We start from the raw sequence: 21,320 nt of genomic DNA, 5'->3' as shown, positions 1-21,320 counted from the left end.
AAGAGAATACTGCAGGAGAAAAAAAATCTTCATTTAAATAACTCTGAAGTTCATAATAAATAACGTAGAGTGAGGGTTCCCTTTAAGAAGGCCGCTTGTTGAATTCACGTAACAAGCTGTATACCCAAGGGGCAACCTGACAACAACCAGAAAATAGGTTATTATTATTCAGTCTTCTTACTGTCTATAGGGCTTAAAAAACCACAACTCCCTCATACATAATATAAGGGTATATTACATATGTACACACGCTGATGACACACACCTCACTCCAAACCAATCTCTCTGGACCTGAAGACAATGATGACCAGTGGTAACATGTCTTCCCACTAAGGTGTCCTGCTGTCTAAAAGGTGCATCCATACAGTCAAGAGCAGCTTGTTTGGTCTCCATGTGAACATGTTCTGTTTCAGCAGCCTCAGGGTCACAGTCTGTGTGTGGCTCTGCTTTCCTGCAGAGCCTCGGGAACCGAGTAGGCAGGTTGGGGAGCCCACTGACGACGACGACGACGACGACGACGATGATGACCACGACAGATGTGCTCTACCAACATCTTTTTTCCCTGAGCTTCCTCGAGCTTCCTGCGGAGGGCCTTGGTACTCGGAGGATTCAGCTTTCTGGGGCGCGGGGGGTGCAGTAAGATGGTCTCAGGCTCCAACCCGCCTGCCCATGTGCCTTTCTTCCTGTTTCCTGGCAGGTGGGCACGGGAACTGTTACCAGTCCCAGCACGCATGCCTTCCACGTCTGAAGACCTCCCCAGCCTCCTGGTAGAGATGAGCAGCAGCAACAGCTTCAGGCTGAACCTGACATCATGCATTGCTTGTCACGAGGTCAACCCTCAGCCCACCTGGGCATAGTCTTGGTCACCAAACCTGAATGTCACGGCCACGATGAAGAGCTTATCTTGTCTCCTTTGCTCAAAGACACTTGCAGCCACTGTCCTAGGGCCCACCGTTCCTATGGCACTCAGGGGTCTGGAGTACAGCACCACTCTGGCTGGCAGGTTGAGGCCCCTTCTCGCTGGGCCAGTCCACTCGTCTGCACTTAGCCATACATCTGCTTGAACTGGAAGCACTCATTGCAGTAACCGCTGCACTTGGCGTTGCCGAAGTGATCACAGGCGGGAGCCCGGCAGCGCTGTTTGGGGGGCTCTTCGGGAGGGGACTCACCCCGGTGGGCCACAGAGCCCACCCGCTGGCTCAGGTGCTGGCATTCCATGCACAGCTCCTCGCTGCGACAGGCCAGGACGTTCTTGCAGGAGGCCCGGGCACACTTGGGCCTGGAGGCTCCCTGCGTGGTTCGAGGCATGTCTCTGCGCTGGCTGGATCTCTGAGTGGGAAGAGCAGAGAAAAGGTGTTACGTTTCTCAGGAGACCAGAGGGGGATTTCAAATAACAGCACAGATGCTACAGAGGGCTTGACCTGCCTGAGAAAGAGGAGCAAGTATGTGCCACTGAGGACCCTTAGCTCCCCACCAATCCTAGCAGAAGCTGACCCAGTCCGAGGAAGGTTTTTTTTTTTTTTTTTTTTTTTTTTTTTTCCTGCTATGCCAGTACATGGAAGCATCCAGGATGTTCAGGATAAAGGATTGTTTGAGAAGTCTGCTTCTCCTTCAAATCTATGAGGTCTCCTGGCTTTCAGGATGCTCACAGAGGTTTCACTCTATGGCCGACTGTATTAGCATTTCCGAATAAATTCTAAGTGTCTTAGGCTGTGCAGTACATCCAGCTCGTGAGCCAACAGAATGTGGCTGGTTTTTGCAGGCTCCCTTCCAGCAGACGACATTTGAAAGGGACCCTTTGTCATAAGGAGACAGACACCCCGTCTGTCACAGATGGGGGACCTGACACCAGAGAAGGCCAGCTCCGCCCAAGGACTCACCAGTTGCTCTTCCGTCCTTTTCGCTTCGTGAAACCTCTGGTTCTGAGCCTCGATGAAGCACTTCTGACAATATCCTTCAAACATGGTGCTTCCGAGGGCGCCGCACTCCCTGCCCAGGCACGGGACGTTGTTCTGGAACCTGGAGGCTGTGGAACCGGCTTTCCCAGGGGCAGCGACGAACTCTACAAAGGAGTGGATGCCGTTCAGTACCACGTGTGGGTTACCGTGCACACACAGACACGGACCTCAGAGAAGGAATGGGTTCTCAGCGTAGGTGAGAACAGCCTTCAACATGTACTCGAGGCCAAACTTTCAGAAACTCAGCAAAGTAACGTTAGCGAACATCTTTGGCTTAAAGTGGCCTCTCGCTTTGAACACGGGGTGGGTCACTGATCAGAGAACAAAAGAGCAGGCACTAACAACTGCCCACCTGCCCTTTGAATTAGAGATTCCCAAGCCACACACGTTTCCCTGGTGGCAGTAAATACTTCCCGTCTCTTGCTAGCCCTTTTCAGACTACCTCACCAAAGGTGCTGAAGCCTAAACTATATACATGGATAGCAGACGCTCAGTGGCCTTATTAAACCCACCCTCACAGCCTGGTGTGGCAGCACATGCCTAAAATCCTAGCACTCAGGGGGCAGAAGCAAATAGATGGACAGGACTCGGAGGCCAGCCTGGGCTACATCGTGGGTTCATCCTGGGCTAGCATGAATGATATCTATAGGGTACTTTTGATGTCAGGTACGTGGTAACTAGAGCTGACGTCATGAGATCGTGCCTCCTGCTTTCAGGCACAACAGCAGAGCAGCAGCGACTGTCCCCAAGCACAAACCAAAATGGGAAGGCGCAGTGAGAGGTAACTGCTCTGACTGCTGGGACAGGCTGCTACTTTCTTCGCATCCCAAGGCCCCTTTCTAGGCAGCAACTACCGCCACAGGCAGTCTATGATTTCTTTCACTCACGTTTATTTTCTCTGTATTCGATGAAACACAGCGTGCAGAAGCCCTTGTTTTCTGGAGTCCCAAAATACATGCAGCCGGCTTTTCTGCACTTGCTTGTCCCCGTCCTGTCTCCGGGAGTTCGTGCTGCCTGGGAAAGGCAGCCAGAGGGGACGTCATTTCCAGTTCGGTGGCAAGAGTGTGGGGCGAGGCTTTGGATGAGCTGTGAGGGGTCAGACTTGGAGCGCTGGTGACAGGAGGGTGGGAGGCTGGAAGTGAGGCTGGAGGAAGGCTCTGCTGTAGTCCTTTTGAAACAGGCACTGCAGATGCCATTGAACGTCCGAGTGACATCCTGAAGGCAGGCTTGGCACTTACCAGGATCTGCAGTGTGGCTGGCGCTCAGCTGGCTGGCGTTCAGCTGCCGGGCAGTGTGGCAACGCTCACAGAATCCATTATGCTGTACATTCAACGTAAAGGGGCAGTCGGGGCTCCGGCACTTCATCGCGGTGGTCTCGCTGAACAGGAAGAGGCTGGGTGCCGTGGGTGGGGCCGAATGAGGTCCTCCAGCCGTTTCCTCCGGGCTCCAGGCTGAGCTGCCCCCGCCCGGGAGTCCTTCAGGGCCCGGCTTCGCGTTCAGCTTTGGGAGTTTGCTCTGGTTCTTGTGGCGCCGCTCCGAGCACTCATGGCATAACGGCTGAGTGTTCACGGACATAAAGAAAGGACAGTTGGGCGTCTCGCATTTTACATCCATGAGGGACAGCTGGGGTGTGGACGGCTCCAAAGGGTTCTTCTGCGCATGTGCCCCTCTCCTGCCCTGCTCGTTGTTTTCCTGCCACTTTTTGTATTCATGCTGAACGAGTTCGAAGTAATCGTCCACCAGATTTATTTCTTTGGGTAGGTTAGCTTCATCCAACCTAAAAAGAAAACAGGGAAAATTAAGTGGTGATTCCCAATAACGCACGCCTTTACATCATTAGCTCCTAGAACACACTTCCTGAAGGTAGTCTCTGGCACAAAACCAGCACCGAAATGCAGGCTTATGGCCTGGTGTGGCCCGGCACACTTCCTATCATGGTCTCAGGTGGAGAAGACAAATCCAGGGAGTCTGCTTACTTGGCAGCATTAATGATGTGGGTCGTGCCATGGTCCCAGCCTTGCACGGGGATCTCCATCACCATCAGGTATTCCTTGAGAAGTTTTTCCTTCATCTCGTTTTCAGGGTCTGTCAAAAAGTGAACTTTTAAGTCTTCAAATCTTCCCCGATCTCTGCTAACAAGGGGAACAGCTCGGATTTCTGGAGGGGAAAAAGAAACAAAAATAGCCATGTGAGTGAAACATTATCCCTACTAAACGATGCTGCGCGTAAGGTCATATAGAATGAGTTGAATTTGAAGATACAGAAAGCATCATCCAAGGCACACTTAAAAGCCAAACAGGAGGACAAAATGTGGTGAACGCTAACATAAATAAATGTCTTGTTTCCAGGGAGCTCACAGGATGCCAAGGAGCCTAGTGCTGGCAGACTTCTCTGATTTGTGATTTTTACATGTTTATTGTAGCCGAAAGGCTGCGAGGTGATTTTAGTTTCTGTTTAGCATCCAAAGACTCTGTACTTTCTTTTGTGCTATTGAACACGTATGTAAATGTGCTCTGTATTTGAGCTTCACTGTCCCCTCCCCCTCCCCCTGCCTCTGCTTCTTTCAAAATCTGTCGCCTTCTACCTCCATGGCTTTTGACCTGTACCCTTAAAAAAAAAAAAAAAAATCTAGAGTCCATCTATGAGAGAAAATGTGTCGTTTTTCTGAGTCTATATTGTTTGTTTAATATGATTATCTCCTGCTCCATCTTTTTTTCTGCAAATGAAAAAAATCCCCTTTTTTTTCTTAGGGCTGAGTCAAATTCCGTTGTCCATACGTGTCACAGTTTCTTCGTCCATCCGTCTGGTGATGGTCGCCTAAGCTGATTTTGTGACCACAGGAAGGAGACAGGAGCTCTGAACTGGTTAAATTTAAGGCCTCCCAGGCGGACTGACCTGAGTTAAGAATCCTGACTTTGCTGATGTCAAGCTAACCATGCCCTTTAACCTTTCTGAGATCCCATGGCCTCATTGATACAAGAAGACAACTCCTGCCAGCATCTCACAGGGATGCTAGGGGAATGAAAAAGAATGTTGCCTGGAGCACCGAGCGCGCTGCTTACTATACATTCAGGTATTATAATAATCGCTAACGTGACAAACATCTACTTGCTCTGTGCCAGACATGACAGATACCGAGGCTCTGCACCCCTTAATTTGTCATGTTGTAACAACAACAGGGGTGGAAGTATGCAGAGATGACTGTCCAACCTGTGTTTACCATGCTGCAAGTCCATCCTCAGTCACACTCACAGAGATGTGGGAAGAGTACGTTTACTGCTACTGCATTACTCCTGGGCCAGCTCGTACAACTCCAGTCTGAAAATCTCAATCTACAAATCTGACTGGATTTGGGAGCATTGAGATTTCTGACTAGGGATGCTCAGATGGTGAAGTCTATGTAAACATTCAGGAATATGAAAGACTCTGAAATCTGTTTTTTTGTTTTTGTTTTTGTTGGAGCTGAGGACCAAACCCAGGGCCTTGCTACCACTGAGCTAAATCCCCAACCCTAGACTCTGAAATGAGATGGATTCCAAGCACTTCACGTTAGGGAGAATGAATCTTTCTTGAGTAAGCAAATGACAAAATGACAGACTTCTTTAAAACAAGTTCAGCTGGGAACAAAAGAGCAAGGCCTGGAACTCCAGGATCCAACAGGGTTATGAATAATAGGAGCTGATGTTTTCTTACCGGGTCCACTGTCCTTCAGGGTCACCAGGGGTACAAAGTGTTGGCTATCATAGCCGAGGACAATGGGGTATCTGTAGCATTCCTGGGCTGGCCAGTGGAGAGGCAGATAAACCCCACCCACTTTCAAGGGAGCAAAATTGGAACCCGATTCCAAACTTCTTAGCATTTTGTCTGTCAACGGGAAGAGAAACGAAGTTAAGACCCTGGGTGACTTCCAGGAAGCTGCAGGGGGGGAGCCGGGGTTTTATCCTCAGAGCTAAAGCATCATGGCTGAACAGCATCTGGGGAAACAAGAAACTCCGAGGCACCTCACCTGAAATGACGATGATGGGTCTTCGGAGGATGTTGCTGAGGACAAATATGTGGATTTCTTCCAGGGAGTTATACTGAAGTCCACTGCGGGCGGCGGGCGTGTCTGCTGACGCCATTTTGACCAAACTGTCCCATTCGTCACCCCAGTTCTAAGGGGACAGAAGACGAGAGGAATGAAAGAATGGATTAGCAGGTCTGGCGGATGTCACCCTGCATTTGCCCCCTGAAGGAACCCCGCCCATTCTTCTCCTTCCTTGGAACAACCCTGCAAATGTTCATCCTCTCCCTAATTCTGGTTGCCTTCCTTTCCTTTTTTTTCTTTGCAGAGGAAACTCAAAGCTGCTGGGAGATACAGACAGCATTTGCTTTCAGAAAAACTCCCTGCCTGGGGCAGGGGGATAGCTCAGTTAGGAGAGTGCTTGCCTAACATGCATGGAGCTTTGTGTTTGATATCTAGCACCCCATAAAATCACATGGTGGTGTATACCTGCAACCCTTTTGTGGAGGTGGAGGCAGGAAGATCATCATCAGCTACATAGCAAGGTCATTTTCTGCTATATAGCAGGTTCAAGACCACCCTGAGCTACATAATATCCTAGCTCAGAATAAAAAAAAAGCATGAGGATGATGGGGTACACTCTTCCCTGGATTGGCTGGGAAGTCAGGGACGTCCCTTGAGGAAAGGCTACAGTTGGAAGACCTGACCAAGAAATGCACACCCAGGAATCTGCTGCTCCACAAGCCGGAGCTGTAAGTAGCTAATGCCTGGGGTTAATCCCACAGAAGGTTCTGGGTGTTTTCCATTGAGTGTGCACTGCTTAGCTCAACTCATATGACTGGTAAGTCATATGTTCCTCAGGGAACAGGGACTGGCCCAGAGTACCCTTTGTCCACCATGGGGCTGTCGCACAGGAACATAACATACCCGAGTGTCGTAGCAAAGTCCCGTTTCCACAAATTCCTGGGATCTCAGGGATTCCAGCTGCCAGCGGAATTTGAAGTTCCGTGTGTCTGTCTCCTTCAGGGTGCTGTAGAGGGCCTTCCTCAGGACCAGGTCCGTATCCTGAACGCCCCACATGTACTGACAAGCGGCGTGCATGAGGCAATTTCCATCACCTGAGGACAGAAGGGAGCCGTGAGGAGCAAAGTTAAGCAGCCCCAAGTGAATGCCCTGCAAAGGCTTTTGGGATAAATTAAGCCCACAGATGGAGGACTGTATGGTTGATTCCTCATCAAGGGCCAGCTGATAGCATTCCACAGGCGATGGCAGATGTAAGGAAAAAAAAATTTTGTTTTTGTTCTTCTGTTTAGGGGGTGGAGCTAGACGGCCTCCATTGTAGCAGGGGCTCTGTCCCTAACCGGTTTGGATGACTTTGGGAACATTCCTGAAAGTCTCTTCTGCTGTGTAGAAGGTGGGCACCAGCTTATGAACTCTACAGTCCTTTCTTCCTATTGGTCTTTGGCCTGCTGGCTAAGGCCCTGGCATTCCTGCTCTCTAGTTCTAAGGAAGGTTTCACACCCAGGGCAATATACACACCAGGAAGCCACTGCGCTGGGCCTACTAGATAGGGTCAGGCTATGACTCAGTGGTAAATGACTTGGTCATTCCACTTCAGCTTTGGGGACCTGGGAGTTTCCTCTCCTAGTTTACCAAGTAGGATTGACAGTACCAAATGACCTGTAGCCTGCTGTAGGCCCTGCCCCAGCCTCCAGGGCGTTGTGAGAACCTGCTTGTAAACAACTGTAAAGCCCCTTTGAAAGAACTAAAAGGCAGCCAGGCATGGTTGTGAAAGCTTGTAACTCTAGCATTTGGGAGGCAGAGTCCGGAGGGTCAGAAGTTCAAGGTCATCCTTAGCTCCAGAGTGAATTGAGGATTAGCTTGAACTCCACGAGACCCTGTCTCAACCAATCAGTTCTCAGTCAGTCAATCAATAAGCAATTAAAAACTAAAAGCTAAAAAGATGCCGACACTGAAAATAATTCAGTGTTTGAGGCTAGCATTTTGAGAAAAAGACAAGTCTTAATTTTCTTCCACCCATTTGTGGCTTTTCCTGGATAAAAGTCACAATTCAACAAACTGTATTCTTTCAGGTTGTTCTTGTACTTTTTTCATTTCTGGACATTAAACCCAGGGCCTCATGAATGCTAGGCAAGGGCTCTCTCTATCAGGGAGTTACATTCAGTCTCAGAATGCATTCTTTTTCATGCCCCCAACAGTAAACACGTGGGGGGACAGTCTGATAGAAAACTAGTCAATTCTTCATTCTCCTTTGGAAAGTAGTACATATTTTTAAGTTTAGAAAAGTTAAAAGTGTGGGCTTTTTGGTTTGTTTGTTTTTTTTTTTTTTTTTACATTATTCTGTCAGTAAAGCAATAAAGCTATTTGAAATTTCATCAAACTCTAATTATAGTGAAACTGTAAACAACAGCCTGTCAAATACATATCCAGGGCCAGTCAGTACTCCTTCAGTCTGCACGCTTCAAACAACTCCCAGAAGTAACGAACAGAGAAGACCATTTGAGCCCAGTGTCAGGCCGAGGTGTGGCAAGGACTGCGTTCTGTTGAAATTTCCCCTTTGCAAAATCTAGAGCAAAGATAAGGCTTTTTTTCTCCTTCTTGGGCTTACTTTCAGTTCTTTATTGAGATGCACCAGTATAAAATTCCCTAAGTAACATGTGGAATTCCCCAGTGCGGAAGATATTTGACTAGCAATTGAGCAACAATTGTACGTTTTGTTCTGGTGTGTAGACATTTAAACTGCGAACTGCACCCTGGACTTTCCAAGTGGGTGTGGCCAGGCTGAGCTGGAACCCGCGACTCACTAGACAAGGGAGCTCGCCGCAGCAGCCAATAGACGCTGGAATTTTCATGAAGTTTCAATTTTATGCCACCCTACCCCTTCCTCATTCACCACAGTCTCATATCCTCAAATGCAGGCTCCTGAATCACCCCCTCCCCAAACAGACCTGCCTTTGAAGGAAGGCTCCCGAAGGGGAAGGAATTTTAAAAGGAAAGAAAAGTTGCTAATAATAATAAAGAGGCAGAACGCCATTTCCCACCCCTCCTCCCCCCAAGGTCTTTTCTCCCTTTCTCGTGATTTTAAGAACTGCTCTTCCAAGCAGGAAAATTAGGGTTCTGGGGCCCCAGGTCCATATTTCCCCCAACATGTTCCCAAAATACCTTTGCTTTTGTAGGTTTAGATGTATCCTGAATCCTTGTTGATTTAAATGGCAAAGTGTTTAGCATTTACCCTGCTTTCTTTCCTACAGGAAATCAGCGATTTCCTCTGTTAGGGAAATACTATATAATGTCTGCTAATTCGGTGAGTGGTAAAGCAGATAAGGCTTTTCTCTCTCTACCCCATTTCTAATTCTCTCAACTCCATCTCTCTTTCTGTAACAAAATGGGACATGGTAAAAACCACAAACTGTCAGGTATGTAAGCCCCTTGATGACAAGTTAACATAATTATCTACTTCTAGGCATCGCTTGACTTAATGCCAAGAACAATGTAGATACTCACTGTCTCCAGTTCTCTTTTGACTCTATTTCTAAGAGTCTAAGCTTCATAAATATAGGGAAGATGTAGAGGTGATATACAAGAGTCCCCAGAATCAAAACAAACAAAACCCCACATCAACCCATCACCAAGTTACTCAAGTCAAGAACAGCCGAAGTTAATGTACCAATTAAGTTATTAAGTTAACGTTCCTAGCACCATTCCTGCCAACGAGGATTTTCTACTCTTGGGTGTATTATTCCGACCCAGGGAATGTAGTCACTGATACAAGAAAATGAGACTGTACCCTTATCAGCATTTTAAGTACTTAATTGATCTCACACAATCTCTGCTCTTAGAATAAATGTCTACACCCTCAAGGCAGAATTTTTGTAACTGCATGAAACAATATCACTGGATGTTTCTGCCAATGTACAATATTCTTACACAAAGGATGTGATTAAAAAAAAATAAGACAGTAAAACTTGAAATAGAAAATAGTGGTAAAGGACGTCACTTGATTTCATACCAAGAGCAGTGCAGAAAAAATGTCTCTCATTAGCTTAGGCAACAGAACCCAGTAAGAACAAAAAGCATCCCTTGTCTTCAGCATCCACCTGTTCGTGAGTCTAGAAAATACCATCAACTCAGGAAGAGCAAGCACATCACAAGCCTTTCTCTCACGACAGTGGCGAACAACTGTCTCCGGTTTTCAGCACTCTGTTTTCCTTTTGAACTTAAAACCTTTTCAATCCTTTCCATTCTGGCCAGTGAAGGTTATAGATGATTCGACCAGTGTAAGCATTAGGAAGATTATCCCCCAACTGGGGCATGGGGTTTAGAAATGCATTCCATGAGCCTTCATGTCTTCTCTACCCTAACACACACACACACACACACACACACACACACACACACACACACACACACACTCAGAAAACATTTTAAATAAAAATATTCACCAACTGGATGTAATAATGCACACCTGCCATCCCAGTACTCGGAAGATGGAAGCAGAAAGATCACAAGTTCAAAACCAGCCTAGGTCACACAATGAAATCCTGCCTCAGTACAACAGCAGACTTATCAAACACATTCATGGCTATCACCAACCGAGTTTCTATAGGTGTCTGCTTAATGCCATTAAAACTTTATGAATGGGGAAGCATCACCAGAAACAGCTCCCTCCCCCCAGGTTAGTGTTGGAGGAAAGGAGCAAGGCTTACCATTGGTTTTCAAAGCCACAAGCTTCCTGACTTCACGACACCAATTGAGCTTCTTCTGGCTTTCCAAGGAAGCCTGGACGCTTCTGTCAATAAGTGCCTTGTGGATGATCTCCCGAAACTGTGGGCAAAACTGACACGTTCTGAACATCTCCAGCGTGTATCGGTGCATGGTTTTAAAATGATGAATGATCCCATTGGTAGGCTTGAAAATGTCTTCTGGGGTTCTCTCTCTTATCTTCACAGCTTTCCGCATATTGCTCAAATACAGAGCCTGAGGAAGGAGTTGTTCAGCCATGGTCCTCCTCGACAAGGCCTGAAGAGGAAGGGGAAAAGCCCATTCCGTTAGCCTGCCTTGAACACTGTTCCCAGGTACCTGTCGGCAAGAAACCCCAGTGTTTGACCTTGTCATTACTGTAATCTCTAGGCAAAAGATCTTAGTCACCTCTTCTCCCAGGATACTAGCTGGCCCTGCAGATTAACTCACACTGGACTGTTTTAAGTTACATCACTTTTAAAGATTAGTCTAAACAAGAGAAGGAAGGCGGAGCGTGGGTAATGAGGAGGAGGGGAATAACCCATGCTTTCAGTAACGTTTGTCAGGGAGCCAAGTCTGTCTGTCAGTGACAGGTACTGCTCCACAAACCAACCTCAGAACCCTCGGATGTCACCCAGGACCTCTGAATGTCAGTTCAGAGCTCATCAGAGTCCAAGTCTAGACTGTCACTGAAGACCACCACCATTCAGTCCTGGCTCTTGAGCGGAGTCTAGATCCAGGTCACTCAAACATCCCCTTCTTGAGGCTGCAAAGGCAGCAAATATTTGATGGAAATCCCATGTGGCATCGAGCTACTGCCTGGGATTTCCTCTCTGGTACTGGCCCCAAAGAAAGGTAATAAATACTTGGTTCAAAGAGTTTGTGATATTTATAAAGAGTCAATACAGGATTGTTTTGTAACCATCAACAAAATAAAGCCTATTTCTGGCAAGATGCTTTGCAATCTTAAGAGCAAATAAACGTCAGCTCTACTTCAGAAACCTGCCACTGAACTTCACAACACGAGACAAAAAAAGCAGAGTAATAATGAAGTACATCACACCTCCCAGAAAAAAAAAATCCAAAAAAACAGTAGACACCAGAGAGCTCTCTGATTTCAACTCAACCGACACCAACTTTTATTGCTGACATCCAGGTACCAATGCTTAGAAACACCGCCCCCCTTTCACCCTAGAAGATCAAGTACAATCAAAGGTAGAGGAAATGAAAGCTGGAAGCAAATAGGAAAAATATCTCGGCCAGGGTACTACTCGGAACAAAGAAGAACAGCCACACGACCACCCAAGCCGGTTGTGCAAGGATGCACAGTGATGCACAGGGACATCCTTCCAGAGTGGAGCACCGCTAAGCCAGTTCTGCTTCACAGTCCCCATGGACCCTTAACAGGGCACTTGGCTGCACAACCTAATTTCCTAGAAGACAACAATGATTTAGAGCACCTAGAAGTTTCACAGCAAAGCTGAATTCCACTTAGGCATCACGCTCTCTGCCAAGGCAAACTCACCAGGTAAAGAAGTGTTATGACTATGCAAGAAGAAGAAGAAGAAGAAACCCAGAGATTAGAGAAGCCACTCCTGGGTGGGTCCAGGTTCTCTGAAGCCCGATAAAGTGGTCGAACTTCTTGTGCCCTGCTTGAAAGGGAGAGGTGGCTACTGGGGATTTGCATTGGAATTCTCGATCTAAATGCTAGTTATGGCCTCTCATTCTCTCTGTCTGATGCCAGTTATTCCTTGCAACTGGAATTAGGCAAAAACATTGCAGGAATGCAAAACCATACACACACACACACACACACACACACACACACACACACACATCTCCTTGGTGATGAAGCAACAATCTCTTTCACAATGTCATTACTCCATCCATCCATCTATCCATCCATCATGAATCCATGCAGCCAGCAATGCAGACCACCTATTTAAGGCCAGTCTGTGTGCTTGATGCTAATAGCTAAACATCTGTGACTTCACTTCCAGCCTTGATATCACACAGCCACTAGGTTTTCAGCCAAGGCAATGAAGGTGAAGCCCACCTCGAGTCCAGTAGCCCCAGGACTCAGCTTTGCCTAGAAGCCAAGTCTTCCTATTCCCTATACCCATGCCCTGCTGGTCTCCTAACAGTAGCCCTAGGTAACAGACAAGGAGGTGTAAAGACTTTCCATCAGTGAGCTGCATCTCCTTCTGTTTTTCTGACTATTCTACACTAAAGATCTTTTAGTGTAGATCTAAAAATGGTGGGGGCTTTAAACCATATGCCAGACATGCAAATGCCAATATTTGCTAGCCCACTATGATCCCATTCATAGGCTCTGCCTTGCAATGCCTGCAAAAGTGCCTTTTGAAAACTAATCTAAACCACTGCTCAACTTTCCAGTTCTTGGACTTCCCCACATTCAGAGAATAAATTTTCCTGACATTATTGTAATGTCTTACGCGTTAAAAAAAATACAGCATTACCCTTAACTTTTAAAAATATATTTGTTACCTCACTGCCTGACAGATAAATTTCCCAATTTTTGTCATAGGATCAATAAGGTTCTACAGAACTTACTCATCAAAGTCTTTCCCCGGGTTTTATTTTTCCACTCTGAGCAGATTTTTTTTTTTTTTTTGTCTGCGATGTGGAAACTTATGTATTATTTATCAACAGATACCTCGGGCAATTGTTGGGAAGTACCCCTCCAAAACACCATATAGAGAATTGCAAAAGATCCAAGAAGCATCTCAGACAATGAGATTGGAGACCTGATTGGCTGCTCAATAATCTGGGACATCAGCGTACACAAGACTAATTAACAATGATCAGTTCCAAAGGGTGCCCCCCCAGACACTTGACCAGACTAGCTTTCCAAAGAAAGATCAGAGACCAGAACTCAAAACAAAGAGAGCCCCGAAAAGAGCCCTTAATACCTCAGCTTTCCTGAGAGGCCAGGTGGCAGGATGTGGGACGACCCGGACTGACAACCACTGTCTGAGTGTGGGGTCGGGCTGCAGCAGGGAGTCTTAGGTGCCACCTAAAGTGGAGTCCTCAACAAGCAGGCCAGAGCCCCATTTCTGCATGCACACTCTTCTTATATTGCAGCAACTGGGGACGACGATCTCGCAGCCCCTCCCAACCACCCCCAACACACCCCCTCCCACAGATCACTGGGTCTGAGGAAGCTGTCTCCTGGAAGGCTCTCTGACCGAAGCCTCCAGGTCGGAGTTGGTGACCTTTGAGAAACCCATCCCCTGCTGAGCTGGTTATGCACAATATGGGATGAAACTCCAGCGCGACTCTGCAAGGTCTACGTGCCTATGAGCATGTTGCACTTGCTTTCCAAAAGAGAGAGAGAGAGAGAGAGAGAGAGAGAGAGAGAGAGAGAGAGAGAGAAAGGAGCAAATCATCCACGACCACACGACCTAGGGGCCCTAAGGTTGACTATTTATCAGTCAGCTGCAGCTTAGGTCACCCTGCAGGACCGGAAAGGAATAGCTTACTAGCCGGCTGGAGAAACCCAAGGCTGTCACCTCAACACCTGGCACCTGGGGACCTCAGCTCCGGCCAACAATACCCTCTCTCTCCAGGACCCCTGCAAAGCCAGAGCTAGGCAGACCCACACCGGGCTGGCACCCGTGCACCCCGGAATCCGAGGTGGCCATGCACCCCGCGGGCGGTGCACCCCCCGCATCCCGCTGGCCGGCCGTGCACCCCCGCATCCCGGAGCGCCGCTCACCTCTTGGGGCCGTGCGGTGCCCCGGCAGAGCCCGAGCGGCGGGCGGTCAGTCCCTGGGCGCGGTGGCGATCGGGGTCCGGGTAGGGGTCGGGCCGAGGCGGAGCCCCATGGACGCCCGGTCGGGCTCGCTGTCTGGCCGGGGTGGGGGTGTGTGTGCACGTCTCTGGGCTCGGCGGCGGCCTGCCTCGCCGCTCCGCCCCCGCGGCCCTGCAAGCCCGTGGCACTCCTCCGGCGCGCAGGCAGCCGACTGGGCAGTTCCCTTTTTTTGCCTTTCAGTTGTACGCGTCGCCCGCCGCGAGGGGGATTTCCGAGGGACTTTCCAGTCACGTGACGCCCGCGTGGCGCGCCGGCGGCCGGCCGGCAGAGGGCGCTCCAAGCTGTCCTCCTCCCCCCGCCCCTCCTCCTCCCGCCCCTCCTCCCCCTCCTCCCGGAGAAACTCCTGGGTCCCGCCCCGGGGTGTCCCCGCGTGAGTCACCTGGGCATTTCGGAAGCTGGCCTCCACGTCACATCCATGTGGAAATCGCGGTGATGGGAACTGGAAATGCAATCGGGTCTTTTTTTTTTTTTTTTTTTTTTTAATAGCATCTTTTTCTGAAGAAAATCAGCTGTGAGAAAAAGAAGGGAAACCAGAGAGAGAGAGAGAAAACCCTAAAAACCACCCAGACACCCCGGACCGCAGGCCTGAGGCCGGCTTTGAAGTCTGGGCTTGCTCACGTGAGGAGCACTTCAGGGAGAGCCCTCGGGAAGGATCCCGGAGGGGATTGCGAGGAAAGAAGCAGCAGGGTTCCCCGTGCCCCAGCTCCAGGCTGATGCAATGCACAGAGACATCAGACCCCACGGTCCTGCAGCTTTGGAGTTCCAGGGGCAAGGGCGATTTCAGAATTAAATCCACCCTGCACACACACACGCACATGCACACACACACCAAGGGCAATTTCAGAGAGAATTAAATCCACCCTACACACACACACACATGCACACACACACACAAAGGGCAATTTCAGAGAGAATTAAATCCACCCTGCACACACACACACACACACACACACACACACACACACCAAGGGCAATTTCAGAGAGAATTAAATCCACCCTACACACACACACACACACACACACACACACACACACACACACACCCTCCACTCGCTCCGTTTCTCCTCCATTTCTGTCCTCCAAGTTCATCGCTGGCTTTCCCCGTCGGTCTACAGCTATTTTCTTAGGCCTGAGAATTAGTTCACCCCAAAGAAACCAACAACAACCCTCCGTGTTACCCTTGGGCAGTCGCTGTAAGGCTCTGCCTTTTTTCTGTGGAAGGGGAGAGCTCTGCATCACTTGGACGGAGGGGCTTGAGTCGTTCTGCAGAGAGAGGCTGAGATGGTTTTACTGTCTTAAGTGTTTTTCCTCCTGGGTCCCCTAGGCAGGATTCCTAGAAAAGAAAGCGCAAGCCAGACAGAAATACTCCGTGTTGTTGTGATTTTAGGTATGTTTGTCAGGTTGCCGGGCCATATATTTACTGCACGTTTGAATCAGAAACCTGGGTCTTCTCCTCCCCAGCAGTGACTGGGCTAAGTGACAGTATGGTGGCACTTTTTGTTGGTAAAGGGAGACCAAGATTGGTCCAATTCTTTTTCAGCCAATGGCTGCCCCCCACCCCCATTTCTATTTAAACCCTGATATTTGTCTTCTTATTCACAGATGTTTCCAGCTGTCGACCCCCAAGCAGTGGTAGTAATCTAAAATGACGTTCCCGAAGTATTTATTATAGGCTCACATAAGCTTTTATATGAAGTTCAGAGAGCGTAAGCCATATGCCCACAGTCGACACAGTAAGCGGCCTGGCAGCTTTTGGAACTGGGTCTGTTCTTGCTCCAAAGCCCACAAGAGAGGATTAACCACGTGACCATCGGAAGCCTAGGAATCCCTTTGACAAACACAGCAGCCTAGCCCATAGTAGATGCAGGCTCCACCCTCAGGAAACCTCCCAGGCCTACTGAGGTGATAAAAGACACCAGATAGAAAAGAACATCGCGCATAGAGTATTAATCCTCAGACCACTCTCCCAGGCCTGCCTCTGCAAACAGAACCAGCGGGCTTTCTGTTCCCTCACATGACTCCTCAACTCGTCCAGCGGCGTCCAGGTGCCCATCCTGGCTCCTGTGTGGCTCCCTAGTTCGCTGAGCCGGGGATTCAATAAGGAAGAATAACAAACCTGGAAAGTCAAGTTCATACCCGTCACTACCACTGTCCCCATAGAACAGCTTCACCATCTTGCCTGCCAAGATTTGTGATTGGTCGGATTCGGGAGGGGGGTCTGCAGCCTTTTCCATTTCCTACAGCTCATCTGTGCAGCTTAGGAATGCATCTCAGCCTCCCCCAGCCTCCCCAGCTTCCCCCAGCCTCTCCAGCTCCCCAACCATCCCCAGGCTCCCCAGCCTCCTCCAGCCTTTCCAGCCTTCTCAGCCTCCCCCAGCCTTCCTGTCCCGGAGAAAAGTGAGTGGGGGGTGGGGAGTGTATACTTCCTAGCTTCGAATGTCTTTCAGGGCACTATTTGGCTGTGCATTTAGCTCCCCTTTCTGAACGTATGGACAATACCAGCAAGGGGTGTCTTCCTGGTGCATCAGAAGGAAGAGACAGAAGGAGTGTTGGAGTGCCTCCTTTGGGGAGATAGGGAGATCTTAAGTCTGGCGATGAATGCATTGAAACTAACGGGAAAAAGTTTCGAAAGGGACTTTAGTTTCTGCTCCAGATCTTGTCAGGATGTTTGGGCTCTGCAAAAAGGTAGGAATATTTATGAACAAGCAGTGGACTGAGGGTAGAGGAAAAGTCTCTTAGAGGAGAGAGGAGTTCTAGGTGTGCAGAGTTTTGGAGAACCCCGAGCTCTGTGCTATTTTTACTGTGTGCCAGCATTTCTGTTATAACTGAGTGTTGATCTCTAGGATTTAAACTGTGGGAGGATGCCTATAGCCTGTGGGTTTGAACCACACCATGAAGGAGATGAGGATCCTGAGAGGGTGGGGATCCCAGTGCCCTGCTATAACCCCTGAACTTGGGAGGTGGATGCAGGAGGCTCGGGAGATCAAGGGCATCATTAGCTGCGCAGTTAAAGACCTGCCTGGGCTTCCTAAGACCCTGTCTCAAACAAACAAAATAACAAGAAACACCCCACTGAAACCCCATTAAAGGAAGACAGATGGGAGTTTGACCAGCAGCAGGTGTGTGGGCTCAGCTCAAATGCACTTAAGGATCTTCCTTCCTTCCTTCCTTCCTTCCTTCCTTCCTTCCTTCCTTCCTTTCTTCCTTCCTTCCTTCCTTCCTTCCTTCCTTCCTTCCATCCTTCCTTCCTTCCTTCCTTCTTTCCTTTTATATTTAACATAATTTCTTTATTGAACCTTAGGGAATTTCACACCATACACCCCAATTCTGCTCACTTCCCAGCCCCTCCATATCCTCCTCTCCCCTCTTCAGTGGTCCCCCCAAACCAAAATTTAAAAAAATCAAAACAAAACAAGTAAACAAACAAAAATAAACAACATTGAACCCCTCTTCACTCCTCCATCTCTCCCACCTCTCCAACACCTCTTTGTTCATCCTGGTGGCACTGGGAGCCATGGTATGGGTATGCCACCCCGTACACCCTTTTGTCCAGTCAGCTTTACATGCAGATGTTCACTGTAATGAGTCACTGGTCTGGCTCAAGGCCTCTGGTTTCTGGTACACCGTCATCATTGGACCTTCACCTAAACTTCCCTTGGATATCCTGCATCTGCCCAAGGTTGTGGAGATCCTGCAGTTATTCCACAGGCCCAGCCCTTCATGAACTCCAGCAGGTCCTGGATGGGGTAGAGGCTAGGGTGGGCCAACCCCAGGCTTTGGGTCTGGGTGGTAGATGAGCTGGCCAGTCAGCTTAGAAGCGAGGCAGAGCCATCTTCCATAAGCCCATGTCAAGGTCCTTTCTTAATCAGCAATCAGGGATGGCGTCTGAGAGGCTGTGCAGTCCCAGAACACGGAAACCATGGATCCAAGTAAAATTGGACATCTGTGCCCTCAATGGCTCCTTCCCTCTCTCCAAGCATTGTTCTCTAGTGAAAAGAGATCCCCTAATAAACACATTCCAATGGCCTGATACAAGTCTAGTGGTTTAGTTATTACAAGGCAGCTTTAAATTCTGCACACCTGTAATCCCAGCCATCCCAATCTGAGACAAGTGTTTGAAGCTACTCCAGGCCCCATAGTAAGTAACAGGCAAGCTAGGGCTACAGAGAAGGCTCTGTCTCAAAAATAAATAAAAAATAAAGGGAATAAAGGATGCTGTTTGCATTTCAGAGCCACTACCGGGCTAGTTCTGCCAAGACAAGAACAGCTCTCTGTGGGAACTGGGGATATGACATTATGGATTTGATCATCACAGGAACCCTGGCTTCTTCAGAAATGCCACCTCTTCTGTAGGGAGGTCAATCCTTTACAGGAGCTCTCTGGCCTGAAGGAAGAAGCCCAAGACCCATTCTGGTGGAGAGAGACACCCCACTTAACTTTGTGAGTCACTAGCCCCAGGAACAAGACCCTTCACTGAAAAGGAGGCAGGAGATTTCAAGTTAAGGACAGCTCCTCCAGACCCACATGGCCCGAAGTCAGTGGGTTGCTGGAATCACAAACTGCTCAGGAAATTCACTCCTGTAAATTCCAGCTTAACTTACTGTCAATGCTTGGCTGAGATACTTGGCAGGATGATTTTATTTTGTACCACAAATAAAAATAACTCAGTTCTTGGTTTCATTTTTGCTACTGTAGAGGGTACTATTAATGAGTGAATGTGAACCATTAAGAAAAGTTGGGCAATGGCTTCTTCGGAACTCACTGGTGTGCTATGTTGTTTTAGACATTAACTGAGAGAAATTAGTTGTTTGTAAATATGTAAATGAGCCTTTGTCCCCGCCCCACCTCCACCCCCACACAACACACACACACACACACACACACACACACACTTCATCTGTCCCTCCATTCCCTTGGACCAGTTTGGGTTTCTCCACCACAGTCCTGCTTACTTGCTGCTCCTTGTCTCCCTTGTCATCCTCACAAAAGGGGACCTTGGCTTTAGTTCGTTTGGGGACTTGTTTTCCGGAACTGACTGACAATTGCAATTGATCGCTGCTCATTTCTATTCGAACAGAGGGCAACATGTTACTGTGTCGTATTCTTGAGAAATTATCCCTATGGAGATCAGGACATTAAACAAGTTGATGGTGGAAACCCCAAGCTCCTTGGCAGGCTGGATGAAGAGATGCTGTACTTCCTTCCTGGGAGTCCTTGGGTGGAAGTCACAGTCTAGATTTAGTAACAGTGGGAAGGGCAATCTAACTGTGTTAAATATAAACATGTTCTTTTACTCACAGATGGTAGAGTATATGTATGGATGTTGCTACATTCGTTTTTCTTCATTGCTGTCAACATCCATGTTTGATCCCAAGGCTTTTTGGAGTTTATGAATCTTGTGAGCTAATCTTGGTCTATATCTGTTATGCATGGCAGTGCATGAATAGATTGTATGATTTGACTCTTGGGACCTGTTTTAGAACTTCAGGATTGACCATGCCTGTATATATCCACTTAAGCATTTCTCCGAGACCCACTACAAGCTAACAGTCTTCAAAATGTGCTCTTCCGTGACTGATACTTATTCCAGCATTAGATAAGAATTGGGTGCCATCTAAGCCTGAGTCAAGAGGGCTGGCCTGTATCTCTGTATTTGTTACTTTTTTCCTTGAACCAAGCAACCGACAGAAGGAAGGGTTGACTTTGGCTCTCAGAATGAGGAGTGTGATGGGGAAGCCATGGAGGAGAAGCATGAGGCAGCTGATCACATTGCACCTGCAGCCTGGAAGCAGAGGTGTGTGGGTGCTGGTGCTCAGTTTGGCTTCTCCCCTTCGTTCATTTTGGTACCACAGCCTATGGGATGACACCGCCCACCCTCAGGTCGCTTGCTCTTGCTCAGTTAATACTTTCTGGAAACACTTCCATACACATAGCTAGAAGGATGCTGTCACGGTGATACTAAATCTTGCGAAGCTGATGAACCACTCATTGAGATTAAGTAGCTTTGCCTCTATATAAGTACTTAAAAGGCTCTTGGTCCCTGCTTAACCATAAATGATGGAAGAGAGGCCTTTTCTCTGCACAGATTGCCCTCTCAATGGCTCAGCTTTCAAGTCTCCTCAGAGAAACCTCCCTAACTCACTTCCTTCCTGTTCTTTCTTATTTTCTCTGCACTATTTATCACACTCCAAAGTTCTTTATTAATTATTTTTTTCTGGGAAATTGTTGGTTATCTGCCTTTTCTCATTAGAATGGAATGCAGGACTGCTGCCTATCATTGTTCACTCATGTATCTGCTGAGCCCAGCAGTATGTCTAATACATATTAGGTACTCAATAAATAAGATTTTGTTAGATGAATAAAACCATTGAGTGAATGAAGGGGGAGATTTACTTTTAATCTTTAAAATTACATTCATTTATTGTGGTGAGTTTTTTCTCCCCACCCCCCAAGACAGAGTTTCTCTGTGTAGCTTTGGAACCTGTCCTGGAACTCGCGCTGTAGACCAGGCTGGCCTCGAACTCACAGAGATCCGCCGCCTGCCTCTGCCTCCCGAGTGCTGGGATTAAAGGCGTGCGCCACCACCGCCCGGCTATTGTGGTGGTTGCATATATGGGAGTGATGCACCTATGCTGCTAGCCCCTGTGTGGAGGTCAGAGAACAACTTTCAGGATCCGGTTCACGCTGTAGAATCAAGGCTTGGTAGCAAGTGCCTTTACCAACAGAGCCATCTTGCCAGCCTGAGGAAATAGTTCTTCTGTGT

At 48.2% G+C, this 21,320-nt stretch overlaps 1 protein-coding gene across 2 annotated transcripts; it reads right to left on the bottom strand.

Annotated features, from left to right (window-relative positions):
• Window positions 1-510: 510 nt before the first annotated feature.
• Tnfaip3 (TNF alpha induced protein 3) lies at window positions 511-14,718 on the bottom strand. 2 transcript variants are annotated; one of them, XM_059272690.1, is made up of 9 exons: window positions 14,462-14,718; window positions 10,689-11,001; window positions 6,889-7,079; window positions 5,965-6,112; window positions 5,652-5,822; window positions 3,935-4,115; window positions 2,846-3,735; window positions 1,881-2,062; window positions 511-1,329 (listed from the first exon to the last, which is right to left on the bottom strand). In XM_059272690.1, exons 2-9 carry the CDS (start codon window positions 10,981-10,983, stop codon window positions 1,045-1,047), a joined length of 2,343 nt encoding a protein of 780 aa, XP_059128673.1. In that variant the 5' UTR covers window positions 10,984-11,001; window positions 14,462-14,718; the 3' UTR covers window positions 511-1,044. The 2 variants fall into 2 exon arrangements, with proteins under 2 accessions (XP_059128673.1, XP_059128672.1); XM_059272689.1 differs by lacking the exon at window positions 14,462-14,718 and having other exon boundaries at window positions 10,689-11,097.
• Window positions 14,719-21,320: the final 6,602 nt, after the last annotated feature.

This window comes from Peromyscus eremicus, chromosome 8b, assembly GCF_949786415.1.
Source record: "Peromyscus eremicus chromosome 8b, PerEre_H2_v1, whole genome shotgun sequence".
Lineage (NCBI taxonomy): Eukaryota > Metazoa > Chordata > Mammalia > Rodentia > Cricetidae > Peromyscus > Peromyscus eremicus.
Note: the sequence above shows the minus strand (reverse complement) of the source record. Positions and strands in the feature narration are given on the sequence as shown.